Source organism: Lucilia cuprina, chromosome 4 (assembly GCF_022045245.1).
Source record: "Lucilia cuprina isolate Lc7/37 chromosome 4, ASM2204524v1, whole genome shotgun sequence".
Lineage (NCBI taxonomy): Eukaryota > Metazoa > Arthropoda > Insecta > Diptera > Calliphoridae > Lucilia > Lucilia cuprina.
The window spans coordinates 99,448,947-99,471,911 of record NC_060952.1 but is presented as its reverse complement, the minus strand read 5'-3'; the positions used below and the strand labels follow the sequence as shown (position 1 = coordinate 99,471,911).

Genomic DNA, 22,965 nt, shown 5'->3' with positions numbered 1-22,965 from the left:
ATAAAAAAAATATATTTTTTAACCGTTCGAAAATTTTAGGTGCTTTTTTCTAACACAAGTTGGCAATACAGGCTTTTGGCATTTAACAATGTTACAATGTAGAGCTTTTTTGTTATTGAGGATTTAAAAAAGAATGAATTTTTGCGATTTTATACCAAAAAAGGCTTTAATAATAAATGAAAACATTTTTAACGATTACATTTTCTGATTTGTTTTATTTTGTATGTTGTGTGTGTAATTAATTATTTGGGAAAATTTAATAATTTTTAATATATATTTTGTTATTTTTTTAATACTAAACATCTTTTTTGCAAAGTTTTATTTTCCCTTAATCAATTCAACAGCACTGTGTGCGTCAACCAATAAATACAACTCTGCGCTTTTTCATTTGACAATTACTCATCTTTTTCATTTTCTCTTGTTCATATTGGTGTTTTCGTGAGAGAGCAAAAAAGTGAAGTCACACATTTTTTGTTCAACAAATACGCCGCGTGAAAAGGACCGCTGTTGCAAATTTAATTAATTATTATTAAATTAAAACCATTGTAAAATAAATAATTCTTAAAAATGGTAAGAAACAAAGTAAAAAACGAGTAAAAACAAAGTTTATATTAAAAATACATAATAAAACCAAGAAAATACACAGTAAAACATGACCAACAAACACACCCATCGTCAGCTGGTGTATTTTTTGTGCTACCAAACAGAATGTTAATATATTTAACAATTAAAACACAAATTTATAAACGAAACAAATGGAAATATTATTAACTTGATAATTTATTTGTTAAATTTCATGAATTTCTTTAAAATTATTGCATTTCAATTTGTCTGTCTTCTTTCAACCTAACCTCAAACAGAAGTTTCTCGTTTATACCTCTCCGTTTATTCGTACAGCTGTTTGTTTTACCGGGCCTCATGTGTAATTGGTTCTTTTTGTGTTTACTACACCCGTGACTCATGTTTTAAGCAAAAATTGTAATTATTATAAATTTCTTATGTTGTGTTTTAGCAACCCCAAATTGTGTTACTTAAAGAGGGTACTGATACTTCCCAAGGCAAACCTCAGTTGATTTCCAACATCAATGCCTGCCAATCGATTGTGGATGCTGTGCGTACCACTCTGGGTCCTCGTGGTATGGACAAATTGATTGTTGACTCTCAGGGTAAGGCAACCATCTCTAATGATGGAGCTACTATCATGAAACTTTTGGAAATTGTTCACCCCGCCGCCAAGACTTTGGTAGATATTGCCAAGTCTCAAGATGCTGAGGTAATTATTGTTTGCTTACTTATCCCTATTAAGATTTTAACAAAATTTGCTCTTTTTCCTTTAGGTTGGTGATGGTACCACCTCTGTTGTCTTGTTGGCTGGTGAGATTCTCAAACAAGTCAAACCATTTGTTGAAGAAGGTGTACACCCCCGCATCATCATAAAGGCCATCCGCAAATCTTTGCAATTGTGCATGGAAAAAATTAACGAAATGGCTGTACACATTGAGAAACAATCAAAGGATGAACAAAGAGCCTTATTGACCAAATGTGCTGCCACTGCCATGTCCTCCAAATTGATTCATCAACAAAAAGACTTCTTCTCCAAGATGGTCGTAGATGCTGTGCTTTCATTGGATGAATTGTTGCCTTTGAACATGATTGGTATTAAGAAAGTAACTGGTGGTTCTTTGGAAGAGTCAGAATTGATCTCTGGTGTTGCCTTTAAGAAGACTTTCTCATATGCTGGTTTCGAAATGGCCCCTAAAAGTTACAAGAACTGCAAAATTGCTTTGCTCAACATTGAGTTGGAATTGAAGGCTGAACGTGACAATGCTGAAGTCCGTGTTGACAATGTCAAGGAATACCAGAAGATTGTCGATGCCGAATGGCAAATTCTTTACAACAAATTGGCCAAGATCCATGAATCTGGTGCCAATGTTGTCCTATCCAAATTGCCCATTGGTGATGTAGCCACCCAGTATTTTGCTGACCGCGACATGTTCTGTGCCGGTCGTGTACCCGATGAAGATCTTAAGCGTACCATGAAAGCCTGCGGCGGTGCTGTTATGACCACTGCTAATGATATTAACCCTAATGTTTTGGGTCAATGTGATTACTTTGAAGAACGTCAAGTCGGTGGTGAACGTTTCAATGTTTTCCAAGGTTTGCTTTAAAGAGAAATTTAATTTATTTAAATTGCATATTAAATAAATTTGTATTTGTTTTAGGTTGCCCCAATGCCAGAACTTGTACCATGATCTTGCGCGGTGGTGCTGAACAATTTTTGGAAGAAACTGAACGTTCCTTACACGATGCCATTATGATTGTGCGTCGTACAATTAAACATGATTCCGTTGTAGCTGGTAAGTTGATTATTTTATTTTTGGTGTTAAAAGTTAATATTAAAAGTGTAAAAAGGCAAGGGTTAAAAGATTCTGCTCATATTTATATGTTTTCGTATTCAAACAAGTCGTCAAAAGGCCGTAAAAAAGTGTCAATTCAGTTTCAAAGACTTTTTCAAGACATTTTTTTGTGCTAGATGAGTAATTAAAAATTTAACTTAGTATCTTCGCCACTGCCCCTTTGTGTTTCTTATACGTAGGTTGCAATTTACGTGCAATTTGTTTAAGAACTGGAGCTATCTAATCTCTGACCATTGCTGCCCCCTTGATAAAACATCGCTTCTGTTTACAACCACGCAGATTGGATGGTCTCTGTTGAGTCTGGAACAGCACCTAAAGACGTAACCGTTAGAACGAAGTACGAATCCATTTAATAAGCCAAAAGTGTGTTCTTACTCACAGGTACACACTGTGGTAATTCTGGTATGAACAGAGTTTTCTCTGAACATATCTATACAAGGAAAATTTAATGGTATTACTTGTATATGATACCTTTCATCTATCATCATTCAACACAGCACACTTATCATTTATCTGACACAATCATAAGAGAAAAACATACGACACACTCATTTTAGGTATACGAGTGGTCGAGGCCCGCAAACCTCTATATTCATCCCATATTATATACAATTAACACTAACTCATTTCCAAAGCATAGTCCCACAGTCACTCTTCTGTCACTTATCTGTTGTTTTTGACAATAGCACTGAACTTATCCCTAAATATTGACTTTACCATACATCCTTCAATCGCTACTTACTCTTCCTGCGAATTTGGGTATAAACCACAGCCAATACGTGAATTACGAAGAAACCCCAACCAACTGATCAGGCAGGACATAGTTCTGCGGGCAACCGGCCACCCGTAGAACCAGATTATGTGGTACTGATAGCACTTCTTTAGACCCAGATTGCATAACACCAAGATCAAGGAAACATACCCGGGGGACTAACATTGGTAATATAGATTTATTTGGTTTATCAGAGTTTTTTTTAGTTCTTAAGCCATCTAAATAAAATTTTATGATAATAAAATATTTAATTGAATAGATGACAATGAATAATAAATACAATATTTTTCACCAGTTCAGCTAACTGATAAGCAGAACAAATTAATTGAACTATATTCAGTTAGCTGAATACTTTTTTATATTTTGTAAATTATACACCGCGCTATAGACTTGCAATTTTCGAAAGTATCCATTTCCAAAGATCTTGTTGAGAAACTTTTTTCAATCAACAAAATGACTATTAATAGATATTTATTGCTTTAAAAAATTTCCAAATTTATCATAAATTTATTATCATGATAAAAATATTTTTTTTATTTTTTTTTTTTTATTTTTTTTTACCATGTTTATTATTACCTAATTTTTCACTCTCATTTGAAATCAAATTGCAATCCAATTTCCCAATTAATAATTAAACAAATTCGCAAAAAAATACTTTTGCAATATCTTACTCAATGTAGTTCATTTAAAAGTTGTTTAATAAATTACGAGTTTTTAATATAAAAACAAATTTCTCATTAATTTTCATTTTTCAATACCTTAACGAATGCATTTATTAACTATTTATTAGTTTCCATATATGGCATATGATGGTGCCACTATTAAATTTTCCAATCGTTTGCTAAATTAAATTCACAACATACAAATTAAATGATAAACAACAACATCAACAGACAGCAAAGACAACAATTTTGTTGTTTGTTTTCTTAACTGGTAAAAGCAGTTTAAGACAACAAATTTTTTTTTTCAACATTCAATGATTTACGTTTATCATTTACTAAAAACCAACATACTTGTATTTTATACTTTAATGCAGTTAAAAAGAGTAGTAGTGGAGCAGTATTCGAATGTGTATACTATTCGTATAGATTTAACTTATATGGTTATAAACTCTATGTATTAGATATTTTTATGTAGATTTTCTTTTGAAATCAACAAAAGACACAAAACAACATAAACTTCTTTCTTCTTCAAGACAAGAAAGATTTCCGCTTAACGATTAAAATCAACTAAAATAATTTATTTTAAAACTTAAGTGGGTGGTTGGTTGGTTTTGTTTCAAATGGTTTTTGTTAGAGAGAAAAAGATTGTTGCAAAAAATGTACAAAAAATAAACTAAATATAATAAAAAAAGACAACCAATAGAAAGAAAAGTTAATGCGGCAAAAAATGAAAAAAATGCAAACAATTGTTTATTTGGTTTCAATTGTTTATATCTCTTTACAAATTTTCAATTGTTTTGATTATTTCGTATTACAATACGTTTTGTTTATTTCTTTAGTTGTTTAAAATAATGTAATTGAACAAAAACCATATAAATTTAATAATATATAATAGAAATATACAATACGGTTATACCTACATAATATGTATATGCATTTCACAGTTACGCATCTGTGCTTTATAATACTTTTAAATTTGAGGTTTCTTTAATTTAAATATAAATTATTCAATGATTTTTTTTACGCTTAATGAATATGTGTGCTCTAAATTATAAAAGATTTTATGAACAAATTTATTTGGCAATAAAACTTTTATTTTTTTACTATTTAAAGTAATTTGTCTAATGACACAAATCTGTTTAATTGTATAGTCGGGCATGGCCGACCATATAATACCCTACACCATGAGTTATTTATGCCAATTTTTAGAGAGATAATAGAATATTTGACGCAATTATGGCATAAAAAGTTCAAATCGGGAGGTACGGTTGTATGGGGGCTAGGCGAAATAATGGACCGATTTCAACCATTTTCAATAGGCTTCGTCCCTGTGCCAAAAAACATGCTTGGTCCAAATTTCATCAAATTATCTTGAAAATTGCGGCCTGTACCTTGCGCACAAGGTTTACATGGACAGCCAGACGGACGGACATGTCTTAATCGAATCAGAAAATGATTCTGAATCGATCAGTATACTTTAAGGTGGGTATTGGACCAATATTTTTGTATGATACAAACATCAGCACAAACGTATAATACCCTTCCCACTATAGTGGTGTAGGGTATAAAAAAATATTTTATATAAAACGTTTATTAGTTAAAAGTGTCAAAAAGCGACTATATGATATCCTACAGCAATGAATTGTATAAAAATGTGGATTGTTTTTAATAATAAAGCTTTTAAGTATTTTAACAATTTTTAGACAAAAAAAGCGATTTTCTTTTTAAAAGAAGAGTTATACACGAGGGGGTCATTATCCTTATAAATATCAAAAAAAGAATCACCAGTAACATTCGGACTTAAACAAAACTAAGTTGTGCCGACTTTGATAGAGATACAAGAACAGTTACGACAATTATGTTATGTAGTTAGTGATACGATTAATTGTATGGGGCTAGGTGAAATAATGAACCGATTTTTATCAAATTATCTTACAAATTGCGAACTGTAGTTTGACTACAAGACAGAAGAAATCGATTTAGAAAATGATGTTTTAAGGTGGCTATAGAGCCAATATTTCAATGCGTTACATACATCAGCAAAAACCCAATATACTCTCCCACTAAAGTAGTGTAAGGTATAAAAACATAGCCCATTTAATGTATTAAACCCGTAATGCAAGCTTTGAACCATGTTGTTATCTACAAAAAAAGATCCATGTCTGTCTTACATATCAGATTAATAATAATAAAGAGTAGTTTTGGGTCTAGCCAAATGGATTATAGGTTTAGGTAACCTAGGTGGAACCATGTGAGCCCCTCATTATTGCTGTACGGTTGTGTTGTCCTAGTGGTTGCAGGAGTCAACTTATCTTTAAGGCATATACCTTATACACTCCAATATATGCTCCAAAAATGTTTGCAGGAAAGTCAATCCAAATATTTTTATACAAATTTTAAAAAGTTATATATACGGAATGACAAACTTACCTTGGCGAGACCTCCGTCTTGGTATTATTGCAATTCCGGGGTATAAAAAGGTGGCCAATACCTCCAATCTGCCCGGGACTAAAAATTGGTTAAAGTCTACTGCTTGGCTTAGTCCTTGAATAGATTGACAGAGGTCAGACCAAAGCACCGCATAATCTGGTACTACGGGTGGCCAGTTGCCCGCAGGACTATGTCCTGGCTGGTCAGTTGGTTGAGGTTCCTTCTGAATACACGTAGCGGCTGTGGTTTAAATCCAAATTCGCGGGGAGAATAAGTGGCGGTTAAAAGACTGATGCATGATAAATTCAATATTTCGGGATAAGTTCGGTGCAGTTGTCGAAAACAACAGATACCCCACAGATGAGTGGCTGTGGGACTAAGCATTGGAAATGGATTGGTATTAATTGTATATGGTACAAGATGAATGTGGGGTACGGCGGGCCTCAACCACCCATCTACCTATAATAAATGTGTCGTATGTTTTTCTCTTATGAATGTGTCGTGTGATATGTTCAGAGTATACTCTGTTCATATCAGAATTACCACAGTGTGTACCTGTGCGTAAGAACAATGTCTTGGCTTAATTGAAGGATTCATACTTCGCTCCACCGGTTACGTCTCTTGGTGCTGTTGCCGAATCAACAGAGGCCATCCAATGGTCAGAGATTAGATAGCTCGAGTACTTCAGCAAAGTACTCGTGTATGCACCGGTCAAAGTCAATGTACAAAAATTACCACCTACCTGCGTTATTTATTGAAGAATAAAGGGGCGATGGTAGACCGTTCTGAAGTCTACCCAGTGGATGAAAAAGACCACCGTGAAATAAGGCCGTCAGGGCAGGTGTTCACTTTCGACATTCATACCCTTCTCACGAAGGTGAAGCGTATAAATGAAATTAAAATTAATAGATTTTGAATTCATTGTTTTCAGTTGATACATTGTTAGCTTATTAAATTTTTGTTTTTCTAATTTTCTATTTCTTTAAATCACGTATTAAAATTATATGATTCTAATATACATCTAAAAAACGTGATAATTTTAAAACTATTGCAAATTAAAATGCTAATACATACATTTTAAAATGAAGGAACATGTAAATATTTTCTAGAATTTTCCATTCATTTCTAACAATCAAACCTCCCACCCCACTACCATCAAAATCAATTTAAAAATTATAGTCAATATCTGTTGGAATATAAATCCCAGCACTTGTTGTTATAGGTCATACGATTCTATACAATAAATAAATATTTACCCCCTTATTCATAAACAGCACTTTATTTTATAAAAAGTTTATAAAACAAAATTTCCATACGAAATTTGATCGTTTATAAAATAAAAATTTGTTTATGAATATGGAGGTTACTTTATAACATGCCTCCTTTTAATACCTGATAAGCAAAACTATTAATTGATAACAGTAATGTACAAAAACAACTACAAACATTAGTACAAATGAATAAAAAAAATAAACGTTCATTGCACTTTTTACAACAAGTGACCGGCCTATAATAAGAACACAATTTAGTTTTGATAACGTCAGTTGTTTATTAGTTACTTACTTGGCATGTACTATAATGAAGACATAAATATTAAATATAAACATTTTATACTTAGTACTTATCAAGCTAAATACTAGCTAATTACACAATAAATGTTTTTTTCTACATATATTGTGTTATTGCAAAATCGCTCCTCCTCCATTTTTACTAGGCCCCACTAAAACAAATACAATTGGAAACAGTAGACAATGGAATATTTCTAATGCAATTGTTTTCTTTTTTTTTGTGTTATCTATAGCAGAGCTAGTAAAGTATTTATTTATTTTACATTTATTGCAATATATAAACTATTATTTAGCAAATTTTCTTTGTATTTTAAACTTTTCATTCTTTTGCATTTTAAGTTGTTTTATTCATAACTAAAACTGCATTGAATACTATGTTATTTGAAATGTTTAGTAATTTTCCTCTGTTGATAACAATAAAATAAATTGCATTTTAACTTTATTTTATTTATATGTATTTTCACATAGTTTTTCGCTTAAATTTATTATACACCCATCTAAGCAACCTACTTTCCCCACAATCTTTTATAAAAAACAACAACAACTACAAAAACAAAATGTAAAATAAAACCAGCAAAAACAGAAATATCAGCGTCAACATCTTGCTTCATTTGCTGTTTAATCGGGGCCACCTTTTTTCCAGTATTTAAGTACCTTCCATACTACAGTCACAGTCAAAATTGTTAATAAATTTTCTTTAAAATTACACATGAAATAATACATTGTTTAGTTAATGCATATACTAATAGTTCTTTTGCTAGAGAAATATAATAAAATGTTATTCAAATACTTTTTAATGTTTTACTTTCAGTAATAACTGTACATTTTTACTTAAACTTATTGTATATACAAGTACATTATTTACCCCTTAACACCCACCCACTACTTACAGAGAGTGCAGAAAAAAATTTTTTATTAAACAAACAGCTTCCATGCATTTAGTTTAGGATTTTGTTTGTTTTATTTTTTATATTTTTTACTTATTATTTGGAGGTTTCTCTTTCTTATTATTACATTTCGTTGTTGTTGCAGTCTGTCCTCGTTTTTTAGGGCTTTAAGTGCTAGAATTATGTTTTTTTGTTCACTTTTTGTGTTTAATGTAAAATTGTGTAATTTAGCCAAGCTAGAAAAAAACACAATTTGCAATGTTATTTTGCTACTGTGTTGCTACTATAACTTTATGTTTTGCTTTTTTTAGTTCATGGCAGTTTAGTCAACTTTTGTTTTAGCTATTTTTTGCAAATAAATATTTATTTATTTTCTATGCTAGTTTTAATTACTTTATTGTTTGCCTTTTATGTTTTTAAATGTTGAATTTAATGAAGAAATTCTTAAAGCCTCTTCCAGTTTTAATTATTTTTATAAAATTTTTGAAAAATGTTAGTTTTTTTTCAAGTAAGATTTAAAAAATTCTAGTTAAAATTGTTTTTATTAAAATTTATTTAAGTGAATTTTATAAAACGCAACGTGACTTTTCAAATAATGTTTTATTCACATTATTTGGGGTTTTGAACAGACAATGTAAATAAATACATTTTATTCAATCTTGTTATTGATTACATATTAGATTTAAAAGCAAAACATTTTAATACAGAGGTTCTTAAAGTGTTAAGATAGATAGATAAATGGATAGATAGATAGATAGATAGATAGATAGATAGATAGATAGATAGATAGATAGATAGATAGATAGATAGATAGATAGATAGATAGATAGATAGATAGATAGATAGATAGATAGACAGACAGACAGACAGACAGACAGACAGACAGACAGACAGACAGACAGACAGACAGACAGACAGACAGACAGACAGACAGATAGATAGATAGATAGATAGATAGATAGATAGATAGATAGATAGATAGTTAGTTAGTTATAAAAAGTGTTAAAGGTTTGGAGGTCGAAAACCAAGTTCTGCCCTAAAGCTAACTTTATTGACATATCGAAGGAAAATAATAGTCAACTGATTACAATGATCTAAGAATTTACAATGATAAAAGCCACTTTACTGAAATGTACCTATAATGACTTAAAAATATTTTTTATATCTTTTTAACCTTTCTTGCAGAACTTTTAACAAAGTTTATAAAACATAAAAAAATATTATTGTAGTACAAATAATACAAACACCCACTGCAAGTAAAGTAATATATGAAGAGGGGTTTTCTTTCTTCTTTTTGTTTAAGGCTATACTGTCTGACGTATTTCAGCAAAACGTCTTTTATGTAAATGAATGAATAACAAATTTCTATTATAAAATAAAAAAAAAAATAAAGTCACGTTGCCTATTATATTGTACAATTTTTAAAAGGAAATTGATTGACAAGCAAAATACGAAAGAAGCACTGATATTGAATGGTAACCAAGAAAAATCCTTGGTTTATTTTTGTGTAAACATTATTTTTTCATATAATATTTCTTAGGAAAATTAACATAATAAAATTTATTATGATCAAAAATCAGCTTCGATTTTTTATCAACATCGTTCAAACTGTAGTTCGATAAGCTTCTCCTCAGTTCACTTAAAATGTATTCTTCAGAAGCCCCCTGTAAAGTAAGGGGGCCATGTCCAAAAATTCCATACGTTTAAAAGACTTTCAACAAGTCCAACGTACAGGGGTTTAAAATATCAATGGTGTCAGCATCAATACTCTCACTAAACGTTCATTGAGTATTATGCTCCCCATGACAAGGAAGGAAGAGTAAGCACAAACCTAAATATCATATAGCGAAAACAATATAAAGCAAATGAGAATTATAAAAGTAAAAAATTAACAAAATTTTGCGTTTATACATAAAAACAGGTCACTAAATGTATTAAAACATTGTTTTTATTTACGAAGATTATGTATTCAGGTAAAAACACTAAAAACCCTGCCTATTTATTTTATAAAGACCTTTGAGTTCCTTTTTTTCTATTGTTATAATGCATTTTTATTTGTTGTGTTACTAATAAAGTATAATTTCATGCTTAATACAATAACAACAACAACAACAAAAATATATAAAGAAACGTGACGTGTTTGAAAAAATACTTTAATAAATCACAATAATTGAATGCAATCTAATAAATATGTACTTATTACATTTATACGACAAAGAACAAAGGCAATTTAAATGTTTATAAATATTTATATAAAAAAATGTATAATATTTGTTTTCTTATGAATTTAACTAGACATGGTACCTGTATAATTAAAAAGAAAAGTTTTATGTTGTATTTAACTACAAATTAACACATATTTCAGCAGTTTTCCTCTACATAAACTGATTTTGACCTAAAGGTATCAATATTTTGTGTTGAATCACTTTCAGATTCGATTAGGACGTGTTCCTCCGTCCGCCGGGCTGTCCATGTAAACCATGTGCGCAATGTTCAGGGTTTCTAAATATTTTGATAAAATTTGGACCTAACGTGTTTTTCGGTACAGTTACGAAGCCTTTTTTGAATATGGTTTCTTATTATACCCTACAGGGATGGGGAGGGTATCAATCTTTTGTGTTGATGTAGAAGTATACCCATCGACTCAGAATCACTTTCAGATTCGATTAGGACGTATTCCTCCTTCAGTCTGGCTTTCCATGTAAACCATGTGCGCAAGGTTATGGGTTTCTAGATAATTTCATAAAATTGGAACGAACGTGTTTTTTTGGCACAGTTACGAAGCCTTTTTTGAATATGATTATAATCGGTCACAGTTATGAAATTCTGCATAATTAACTTTTATATTAAAATATAGCACTTTTTTAAAACCTTATGAGGATCGGCCCATGTTTGACCCTAACTTAAACAACTAATGTACCGAAAGCGTTCAGTAGCTATTTGAAAAGAACTACATATTTCTAGAACGGCAAAGAATTTATAATGATTGTCTGAAGAATCTCTAATCTCGAAATTTTTGAATTAAATTTTTCTAAAATGAGAATTGAGAAATATTTTTATAAAACCAAACCCAAGATGACAGTTTTAAACAAATATTTTTGGTCTCAACTCCAAACAAGAATAAAAACAGGGTAGAACCATGAGTTCTAAAAATAGTTGTGGAACTAATAGAGTTTTTTTCTAGGAATAAACGTTTTGAATTTTTGATATATTGATATTATTCGAAATACATATTTATATAAAAACAAATAAATATCTTGTACTTATCATTTGTTCTCATCAAATGTAATTTGTTGTGCCCCCACATTGTTTTATTCATTTATTTAATTTTCAAGTCATTATTTTTATTATAACAAACAAATAGTCATAAAAAAGTTTTCATTCAAATTCAGTGTTAAAAGCCAACAGCGAAATGAAAAAAAAACTAAGTTTATCTTTTAAAAGTTATACTACTGGAAAATTTATAACTAGACACAACACAGCAATCTAAAGGTCTATATGAATGAATAAATGTATTTTTCTATAAAGTTTATTGACTTTTCTACTATTTTTCCATGAATATGACATTGAGTCTTATTTAGACATTTTTTTTAGAAAATACTAACATGTAGCTATTACAAACAATGCAATTAGTATTATTTCGTTTTTATGTTTTAGACGTTTTTTTTTTTCTTCTTTATAACATTTTATTTTATTCATTCTATTGTCTAATATACAACTATAATTTGCGGTATTAGTTTTTGTATAATTTTTTTTCTTCAACAAGAAACTCATAAATTATTATTTGAAAGACACACGGTTTTTTGTTTTCTGTCTATTTAAGATTTTTTATAAATATTTTATCTAATGGCACGACCTGCCTTTATACACCGGTGTATATGTACATGTATATATTTTTTTGTGTGTTCAGATTTTTGTATATATAAAAAGTAAATAAAAAACTCTTATATACTTTTTCAAATACCCTTCCTTTTTAGTTCTACTTGTAGTTTATTATATGAGTTGTATTTTATATAAATAATATACTTTTTTAAAATACTTATATTTAAAGCTTCCATTTTTTGTTTGTATATTTTTTTATCTCGCCACTTGTTTATGTTCTAATGACTTGTCTGAAGAGCGCTTTAAGCAGGGGGTTTTATAAATTGTTATTTATTTCTTTGCTATAAAATTAAATCACAAATTAAATTTTCATTTAAATATTGTAAAAAAAATGTAAACAAATTTTACTGACTTAATAATTGACTTGATATATTGATTTTTATAATTGGAAATATTGGAAGTCATTGTTATTGAGTTTTTAGATTTATAAGAAATCTTTTTGTTAGTTAAAATATTATTTTGAGATTAAAACCAAAAAAGGCGAGAAAAATTCAGAATTTTGTCTAGTTTATTCAAAAATGAAAATCAGAAAATAAGTGATGTCGTCTTTACTTTTCTAACACGTTTTTTGTAACATTATTGAATTTCGCAACTCATGTCGAAGTTTAAACTTTATTTCGAACTTTTTAATTAAATATCAATTTTTCGAAATAAAAACTGATTTTTGTCAAAATTATTTAAAAAGAAGTCGATATTTTCAAAGTTTTAAACTAAAATTAATTTTTTTTAATTTCATTTAATTTAAAAATTTACCTATTGATTAAAAGTAAATTTTTCGAAAACAGGTTTTATGTTTGAGCATTTTTGTTTAAAATTTGAATTTAGAAAATTTTGAACTTTTTGTTAAAAATTTAATTTTTGAACTTTCTGTTAAAAATTTGAATTTTATTATTATTATTTTTTTTGAAAATTTGAATTTTCAAACTTTTTGTTAAAAAGTTGAATTTTTAAACTTTTTGTTGAAAATTTGAATTTTCATACTTTTTGTTAAAAATTTTAATTTTCAAACTTTTTGTTAAAAATTTGAATTTTCAAACTTTTTGTTAATAATTTGAATTTTCAAACTTTTTGTTAAAAATTTGATTTTTCAAACTTTTTGTTAAAAATCTGAATTTTCAAACTTTATTAAAAAATTTTTTAAAAAAATTTGAAATTTAAAAATTTTTATTTGTAAAACTTTTTGATAGAAATTAATGTTTTGTATTAAAAATTTTTTATAAAATAGTTTTTTTTTTCAAAAAATAGTTTTCCATTGTTTTAAATAAAATATCGGATGTTAGAACTTCTCTAGCAGATTTGTTCAAATTTTTTTATAAAAAGTTAATTTTAAACATTATTATTATGAAATACATTTTGCGATCTTTTTGATAAAAAATCGTGTTGTAACTTTTCTCTGGATTCTTGTTGTGATTTTTATACATTTCCCCCTAAAAATGTTCACAAGAACATTTCTCTTGAAAATTTGTAGAGTTTTTCATTAATTAATAATCTAGCAAAGATTTTGTTAAAACTTTCTCTACCAAAACTACAGTTTTTTATAACATTTTCTATTTCTATTTTACTTAAATATTTTAATAGTTTTATTTTGCCACATTTTCACCTAAATTCAGAAAAAATTTATTTTGTTTCAAATAAAAATTTCAACGATTTTATTGGTTAATTCTTGGGCAATTCTTTATACCCAAAACTTAAAATCAGAATCAACAAATAAATTTCTTAACATTTTTCATTTTTGCAACTTTTATATTGCAATAGTTTGTTTTTAAGCGTTTGTATCTGAAAAACAAACTCATACACACACACACACACACACAAAACAAACTTGCATTGTGTCTTAAGTGTATCCATGACAAGTTTATTGACCCCCATTCAACACTCAAATGCATTGATTGCATTTTGTTGACTGCCTGCCTGTAGTTTGGTGCGAAGGTAGTGACTGAGAGTGCAGTGCAAAAAAACTCACACACGTTTACTTGCAATGTATGGCAAGTACATTTGTATTTTTTGTTTACAATCGATCGTATAGACAGAGATGTACAAACTTTTTTGGGTTGAAAACATAGATTTTTATATGAAAGAGACCAAAAAAATAGATTTTTAAAAGTCTAAAATCTTGCTCTTTGTTGGATTTTAAAAAATTTGCTTTACAAAAAACTTTTTCATAATAAATAGTTTCCGCTCACCTTTTTTAGGAAACTGCTGATTTCTCATCTAATTTTTTGTAAAAAGGTGGTGAGATTTCATTTTATTGACTAAAGTTTAAGAATCTCTTTTTACCCTTTTCATAAACTTTTTTTTTTAATTTCATCTTTGTAGTTTTGTTTAATAACAAACAACTTTTGTTTAGATTTCCATCGTTGTCATATTAAAATCAATTACTCACAATAATAATCAATAAAAATTTTTCAACAATTTCACACTTAAATTTACAACATTTCTAGTTTAATCTTACAACCAAATCTTACATGACACCACCTTGTATATACACACAAGTAAACATTGCAGACAAAAGTATTGCAATTTAATTTTGAAAAAAATGTTTATTCGAAATTTAAACAAATTTCAAACCAAAATTGCACAAACATAGTCAGTAGTTTAGTTTGTATATTGCTTAAGGCTGTCTGACTTTAAATGACAAGACAACATTTATTACACATCTTGGTTAAAAACTGAGAAATAAAAAAAAAAGAAAATTAAAATCAAAATACACACGAAACGCTTGTTTTGTATTTTGTTTGGTTTATTTCGACTCTATAGATATAAATTTGTTGGATTTTTTTTTCTAAACGTATAAACTTTTGATGCTGACCTAAAAATAAACTAAGAAAATTAAATTTTATTGCCACAAAATGACTAAGAGATGACTAACATACGTACTTACATACATATATGGTTTGTTTTAATACTTAAAAGACAATAGCTACAAATAAAACTAAATAAATTTATAGACATACATATATGTATGTAGTTGTACCTTGCCAACAAAATTTAGAGTCTATAGCAAGTCTAACCAAAAACAAAAAATAGTTTTGATTTATTGCAATTTTTGTTTGGCAGAAATATACATATAAATTTATGTTATTTTTTATTAAAATATAATTGTAGGTTTACTTAAAAATAAAATTTAGTTGTTTTAAAATTTATGAAAAAATTCATAGTCAAATGAACAGATTTCATATTAATACAAAAACCAAATATATAATTTTTATTTTTTAATTTCTTGGGGATTTTGAATGATGATTCATTTTTATCAGTTTTCAACTTTTTAGAAATGTCGTTGAGTTTCAAATTAACTTTCCTTTAGAGAAATTACATTTTCATAAATTTTTCTCTAGAAAAGTCGTTAAGTTTTTCGACCTCTCTTTAAAAGTTACTTTTATTCTCATAAATTTTCTTCTTAAAAAATATCCACTTTCCTCTTAAACTTTCTTACAAAAAAGAAGCATAGTTCCTTGTTGCTGAGATTCTTTTCAACTTTCCTTCAGATATTGTGAGATTTTTTTAAATATTGCTTAGAAGCAATTTCACAGGATCAGTATGATATCAACCTTTTTAACACTGCTGTGAATGTTAATATGGATGATGACGTCATCCGATGGGCAATTAGGAGTTTTGACTCTCCTGGCCCTGATGGCATTATTCCTGCGGATCTACAAAATAATAAAGATCTAATCACTCCTTGGCTTAGTACTATTTACAAAGCCTATATCTACTGGTCTTAAATACCTTCTCAGTGGACCAAAGTTGCTGAAATTTTGTTAAGATTTTCATCAACTTTCCCTCAGAAAAGTTACAAAAACTTTTTACAACTTTTCTTTAGAGGATTTTTACGTTTTCTTTTCAATCTCCATAGAAAATGCTTAGAGGTTCTCGTCTTTCCTAGAAAAGTGGCTCAATCTCTCTTGCCAAAATTGCTGAGTTTCTTATCAATATTTCTCTTGAAAAGTTGCTAAATTTCTCATCAACTTATATCTAGAATAATAATTGAGCTTTTTATCAACTTTCCCTTAGTAAAATTGCTGAAAACAAATTGCTTAGTTTCTCGTTAAAGTTCCTCTAGAAATGTTGCTGAGTTTTTTATCAACATTTTTTCAAGAAAATTTACTGAATTTTCTTCCAACTCTATAAGTTAACGAGTTCCTTATCAACTTTTTTCCAGAAAAATTTTTTTTCATTATCTTTCCCTTATTAAGTTGCTTAGTTTCTTAACAATTTCATTTAAAAAATTGGCGAGTTTCTCATAAATTTTGTTGTAGAAAAGATGCCAAGTTTCTCATTAATTTTCTTAGTAGAGGCAGATGTTCTCATCAACTTCCCTTAAAAAAAATTGCTAATAGTTCCTGATTATTTAGATTATTATTATAAAATGTGTTAATAAAGCTTTTATAAAAACTTTTATTAAATTTTCCATTTAATTTATTTTCTTTTTCAGGTGGTGGTGCCATTGAAATGGAATTATCTAAAATCTTAAGAGATTATTCACGTACAATTGCCGGCAAAGAACAATTATTGATTGCTGCTATTGCTAAAGGTTTGGAAGTCATTCCCCGTCAACTTTGCGATAATGCCGGTTTTGATGCCACCAACATTTTAAATAAACTCAGACAGAAACATGCTCAAGGTAAGTTTTGTGATTTAAAATAAAATATTTATATGTTTTTTTTATACTCGGTTTAATAATTTGATAAGAGATTTCTCTCAAACATTTATTGTTTGTTTCTTCTTTGTTTGCAACATGAAAATCATGTTTGCGATTTGTTAAAGATATTTTTTATTTTTTTTTTTGAAAAGCATGTCATGGCACCCACGATGTTTATTAACTGCAAAAAAAATTGTCATAAATTCTTGTTTTGTGTTTACAGTTGATTTCTAAAGTAACGTTTTGATTTTTCTTTAAACTTTTTTTTCATATACAGAAGACATTTAACATGCAACTTTAAATGTTGATTGTGTTATTTGTACAGTATGTGGAGGAGATCAAACTTGATTTTTGGAAAAAATCAACTACAAGTTTTTTGTAGCAATTTAAAGAAACTGTTATTTATGTTAAAGAGTTTGGTTTGTTACCAACATGTTCCACATAAAGTTTAAACGTTGCAAGTTAGAGTCTGCACAAAAAATTTTATGATTATAGGAGCTAGAAAAGAAACTGGCTACAAAATTTAATTTGTTCAAATTTTTCAATTGTTTTCTTTTTTACTTTAAGAAAGATTGCAGTCATATTGAAAAATTTAAAATTTTTTTTAATATTTGTTTAAAGAACAACCATCAAATACGTTTTCAAAAATTTAAATATTTTTTTACAATAAATACTTGTTTCAAATATTTCCCCTAATTTGTAAACAATTTAAATAATTTTTACAAATACTTGTTTCAAATATTTCCCATAATTTGTAAATCGATAATATTAAATATTTTCAATATTTTTAAATTAAATTGAAATTAACCTTCAATTGGCGCCCTTAGAAAAAAAAAAAACATATTTCAAAATATGTTTTTTTATTTACATGAAATATTCGTTTTTAAATATTTAATTTAAAAACATTTTTAGACACGTAGACAAACAGTCTTGCTTTGCCACAACAGTTTAGTTGTTTCTTGTTATTGTAGTTGTATTTAATTATCTATTTCATGTGATTATTAATGTATTTGTTTGTATGAAAAATGTTTTTTTTCAGTTCATTTATTGTTTACTTTTTTTATTATAGAAAAGATTAATTTTCAATATATTTTTCAAATCACCTTAAAAATTAAAAAAATTATTATTATATATTAAGCAAATAAATACAAAACAAAATGTGAACGCGTCATAAAATGCTATTTGGCCTAAGTTATCTCTTCTTTTTAGCAAATTTTGCAAATTCATTTTATTTTATTTTCTTTTCTTTCTATAAATAAAATTTTCTTTGTTTACTAAAAGCGAACTTATCAAAAATATATACATACATATGTACATATAAATGTTCAATAAAACATAAACAAAAATAATAAATAATAATAAACACATTTCATTAATGAATTTTTATACATATAAAAAAATTCATTACTTGGCAGTATTTTTTTGTTTTCTTTTGATAAATTCCTGTGAAAATTTTGCCAATTTTTTTAATTATGTTCTACATTTATAGTGTTTATTGAAATTTGTGTATTTTCCATGGAATATTTTCAGCTGATTTCAATAAAATTCAATATCTATTTAATAAATTACATTTTTTGGTTTCCTATAGACCATTGGTGTCATATAAAGGTTTCTTTGTTTTGTTTTGTTGTTGCTTTTAACCTTGCTGTAAAAACAGTTAATTAAATTAAACCGGAAACGGAATTAATTTTATATTACTAACGATAGTTTTATTTTAAAAAACAATACAAATTAAACAGGTTAAGAAATAAAAAAAAGACAATTACCACAAAACCGCCATCAAAGTCAAGTTTTGTCAGTTGTTTTTTAAAAACTTTTGTTATAGTTTTTTTAAGTAAACATGGAAAATTTTCTTAATTTTTTTTTCTTTTATTTTATAAAAAACCTTAATCTTTAATCTATGACCCAATAATATTCGTTGTTGACTTTACTTTAAATATTAATATTTTGTTTAAAACTAACTATATCTTATCATTGAAACGTCTAGCCATTTACTAGGAAAATTATTAAATTCTTATCGAAGAAATATCTTTATTAAACGCAATTTAAAATATTGTTCTCATCAACAATTGCCCAAATGTAGAGTTTTTGTTTTCTCACGAAAATTAGATAAGTTTCTTATTAAATAAAATATGTAAGTTTCTTATCATTTTTCTTTAAAAAAATTACTTAAGTTTATCAATTTTTTTCTTAAAAGTTGTTTTATCAACTTTTATCAGAAATGCTGCTTAATATCTTTTCAACTTTTTCCTAAAAAAGTTGCATATTTTTTCACCAATATTTCTCTACAAGAGTTCCTGGGTTTCTCTCTACTTTTCTCTTAGGATGTTGCTCCGCTTCTCATGCAATGTACTTTAAAAAAGCTTATAAGTTTCTTACCCACTTTTGTTTATAAAAGTTCCTTGGACTCTCCTCAAGTTTATAGCGACAACTTTCGTAGGGCGGGTTTCTTACTCCTCAGTTAAACTAGGCTTAACTTGTTGTTGCTTGGAACAAATTTAGTCGGATTGTGTTCTTCAATTTTAGATTTAAGCTCAGTTAACTTTGTTAGTATTGCCAAGTTTTCACTCAAAAACATAAACAATGAACATCTGTTTTTTGCAAACAATACTTTTGCAAAATGGAAAATTTTGGAAAAATGTTAAATAAACATTTAAAACAAATCAGAAAATTGCAATTTACTTGAAATATTAAGTTTTTGTTATTCCGAAATCATTATTTTATTCTTTTTATTATAAATTGTGTTTTCTCACTTTTAACTTGAGTTTAATTGGCCCATTACACTCAGTTAAACTAAGATAATAAGTATCTTTACTGATAACTGAAAAACACGAAACATATATTAATCCATGTTTAACCAATGAATAAAGAGTATCTTTATCAGAAAAACTCGCTCTAAGAGAATCCAAGTTGACATTCGTCAACATTTCGCTAAAAATATTGCAAAGTTTCTTATCAACTTTCTTCTAGAAGAGTTGCAGACTTTCTAGGGAAAAGTTTTGTTCAAACCCGCTAACTTATTAAGTTTCTCCTTAATATTTTTATACTTCTAAGTTTATCCTTAACGTTTCTTTGGAAATGTTTCTAAGTTTCCCTAGAAAATGTGTTCAGATTCTCAACTTTAATTTTGTTTAAGAATAGTTTCTTCCTTTATTCTCTAGAAACGTTGAGTTTTTTCAAGAAACGTTCAAATTTTCTATAGAAATGTGTTTTTTTTTTTAATTCCGCAAAACTTTTCTTAAATTTAAGCAAAACCCGATAAACAATTCTACGAAATCCAAGAAAGTTTTCAAATTAATTTAAATTGTGTTAATTAATCCAATATATAAAAAGTCTATAATTTAAATTAAGTAAAAATACATAGAGGAATAAGACACTCTAAGTATGAAGATAAACAACAACCCTACAGTTTTTTTTTTAACTATAAAGTACTTAGTATAATATTTACTTAAACAATAAACACAATAACCACAAAAAAAAACAAAACAGCATTCGCATTGTGGCAACAAGCAGCCAGATTTAAGTCGCCCACATAGTAGAGTAACACACAAACAAATAAAACAACATGAGCTTGTATTGTGTCCCCATTTAATGTAAAATAGTGTAAAAGCGAAGACCCCCCTTTAATATTTTACAGACTTTGGTTGTTTTCTATATAAAAAAAGAAATATTATTTTTATTATAACAAAAGTTAAACAAAAAAAAAAAAGAAACAAGTTTTAAAAATTGTTATGGTTACTGTTGTGGATTGAGGGTACAACATTATATACGACTATATGTACATACATATGATCTACTTAAATGAACCTTCTTAAAACACACACTTCCTCAACCCCTCCTCTTCCTAATATCCCACATTCGAAATTTTCAATTCAAGTTTTCTAGATTTAGATGTTATCAACATAATTGTTGTTGCTGTTCGTTTTAAATTGTTGTCGTCTGTCGCAAGCATCAATTGTTAATTGACAATGTTTATTTTTTCGAAATTTATATTTTAAGTGGACTTGTTGTTTGTTGGTTGTGGCAAACAATAACAAAAAATTAAATTTTTGAAGGGAATGACAATTTTGATTATATTAAATGTTATACGTTCATAAATATTGCTTCATAGATTCATAGAAAAAGGGTTTAATTTTTGTGTACTTAAACGCCTTCACACAAAAATTTGTTAAAACTACAGTTTTTTTATTATTACAGTAATTCCGTTACATTTTGTAATATGTGTAGGCGTTACAAAATGTAATTATGAAATATTTAATCTTTATTATCTTAAAAAATTGTCCATTCGAGTTACATATAACCAAAATTAGGCCCTATCACTACTGGTAGCAAAGAATACAAAGCGTATATCCATATTATTTGGTGGTAGCCAGTAGTGTTCTAATAACTAAAACCGTTTTCTTGGGTCATTTTGGTGCAAAAAAAGTTTCACAACAAATTAATTTTCTAAAGCTATTCTCAAACACATTTGCGTTCCAAAATATGAAGTAAAAGTCGTGGGACAAACAATGGCACTTGTTTATATCAAAAATGTCCGATTTTCTATTAAAAAATTAAAATTTACAGTATAAATTGAAAACCTTAAAACATTTGCGCGGAAACTTTTTAACGTTCGGAAATGATTTGAAATTTTCAAGAATTGTGTAAAAATAACACTAATGTACATAAATATATACATATGTATGTATATATTGCTCAATTGCAGTACAAGGTCTTAACTCAAAAACAGACACACTTTTAATGACTTTGAAACATTGATGTCAAGAAGTTGTACGAAGGCTGACCTGTTATGTTCCCCAACAATTGTATCTACTTTACATGGTGATGATCATAGCCTAATCAATTGCCAAATGACTTTATTAGAAAGCGTTCCTACGCTCCGGAACGAACCGAGCCATACGCGACCAAAGATTGTTAATCCAGCGATAGCAGTATCAACCGAAAGTTATTTCCACTGGAAAGAACTTACAATAATAACTAAAAAGCTACAACTAATTTTCTTCAATATAAACCAGTTAAAAAAACTCCCTAAAAACAATCCAATAATTTTGAAATAAGAAAATTCGAGCAATTTTAACATATTTCGAAAAATTTTCAATAGGTTTACTTTTAATATCTCGAATAAACTGCAAATAACTAACTAATTTATTTACAATTTACAGGTGGTCAATGGTATGGCGTTGACATCACTAAAGAAGATATCGCCGACAATTTCGTTGAATGCGTCTGGGAACCCTCAATCATTAAAATTAATGCCTTGACTGCTGCTTCTGAAGCTGCCTGCATGATTCTCTCCGTTGATGAGACCATCAAGAGTCCTAAAGCCGGTGAGGCTCCAATGGCTGGTGCTCCCATGGGCCGTGGTATGGGTAGACCCATGTAAAACACTAAATCTATAAATCTGTCATTCTATTTAACATTTTTTTAACAACTTAATGTTCATTTTTATTAATTTTCGTTAATTTTATGTTTAATTTTTTTTCTTTAAAGAAAACATGCTAAAAATATCATTTGAAATTGTATTCTATAAAGCACTTATCATCAAACGCATTTATTCATTACTAAAAAAAAGAAACGCTTCTTTTCTTCTCTACTATATTAAAAACAAACAAAAAAACAAATACAAAATATTAAAACCTTTAAAATAAAAAAGAGAAAATGTTTTTAAAACACTGGATAAATTACGAGTTTTATTTTTGTAATAGATT

At 28.0% G+C, this 22,965-nt stretch overlaps 1 protein-coding gene and 1 non-coding gene across 2 annotated transcripts; one reads left to right on the top strand and one right to left on the bottom strand.

Annotated features, from left to right (window-relative positions):
• Window positions 1-414: 414 nt before the first annotated feature.
• On the top strand, window positions 415-22,938 carry LOC111690182 (T-complex protein 1 subunit eta). The gene is made up of 6 exons (XM_023452623.2): window positions 415-570; window positions 1,013-1,273; window positions 1,338-2,157; window positions 2,223-2,357; window positions 17,051-17,239; window positions 22,420-22,938. The coding sequence occupies exons 1-6, from the start codon at window positions 568-570 to the stop codon at window positions 22,638-22,640; spliced, it is 1,629 nt and encodes a 542-aa protein (XP_023308391.2). The 5' UTR covers window positions 415-567; the 3' UTR covers window positions 22,641-22,938.
• LOC111690315 lies at window positions 10,419-10,552 on the bottom strand. Its single transcript, XR_002762896.2, has one exon. It is a non-coding gene; the product is annotated as a U4atac minor spliceosomal RNA (small nuclear RNA).
• Window positions 22,939-22,965: the final 27 nt, after the last annotated feature.

Bases quoted from the DNA above. Each gene is read 5' to 3' on its own strand.
- LOC111690182 (XM_023452623.2), top strand. The intron at 2,158-2,222 runs GTTTGCTTTAAA...TATTTGTTTTAG, and splicing joins ACGTTTCAATGTTTTCCAAG to GTTGCCCCAATGCCAGAACT. The intron at 2,358-17,050 runs GTAAGTTGATTA...TTTCTTTTTCAG, and splicing joins ACATGATTCCGTTGTAGCTG to GTGGTGGTGCCATTGAAATG.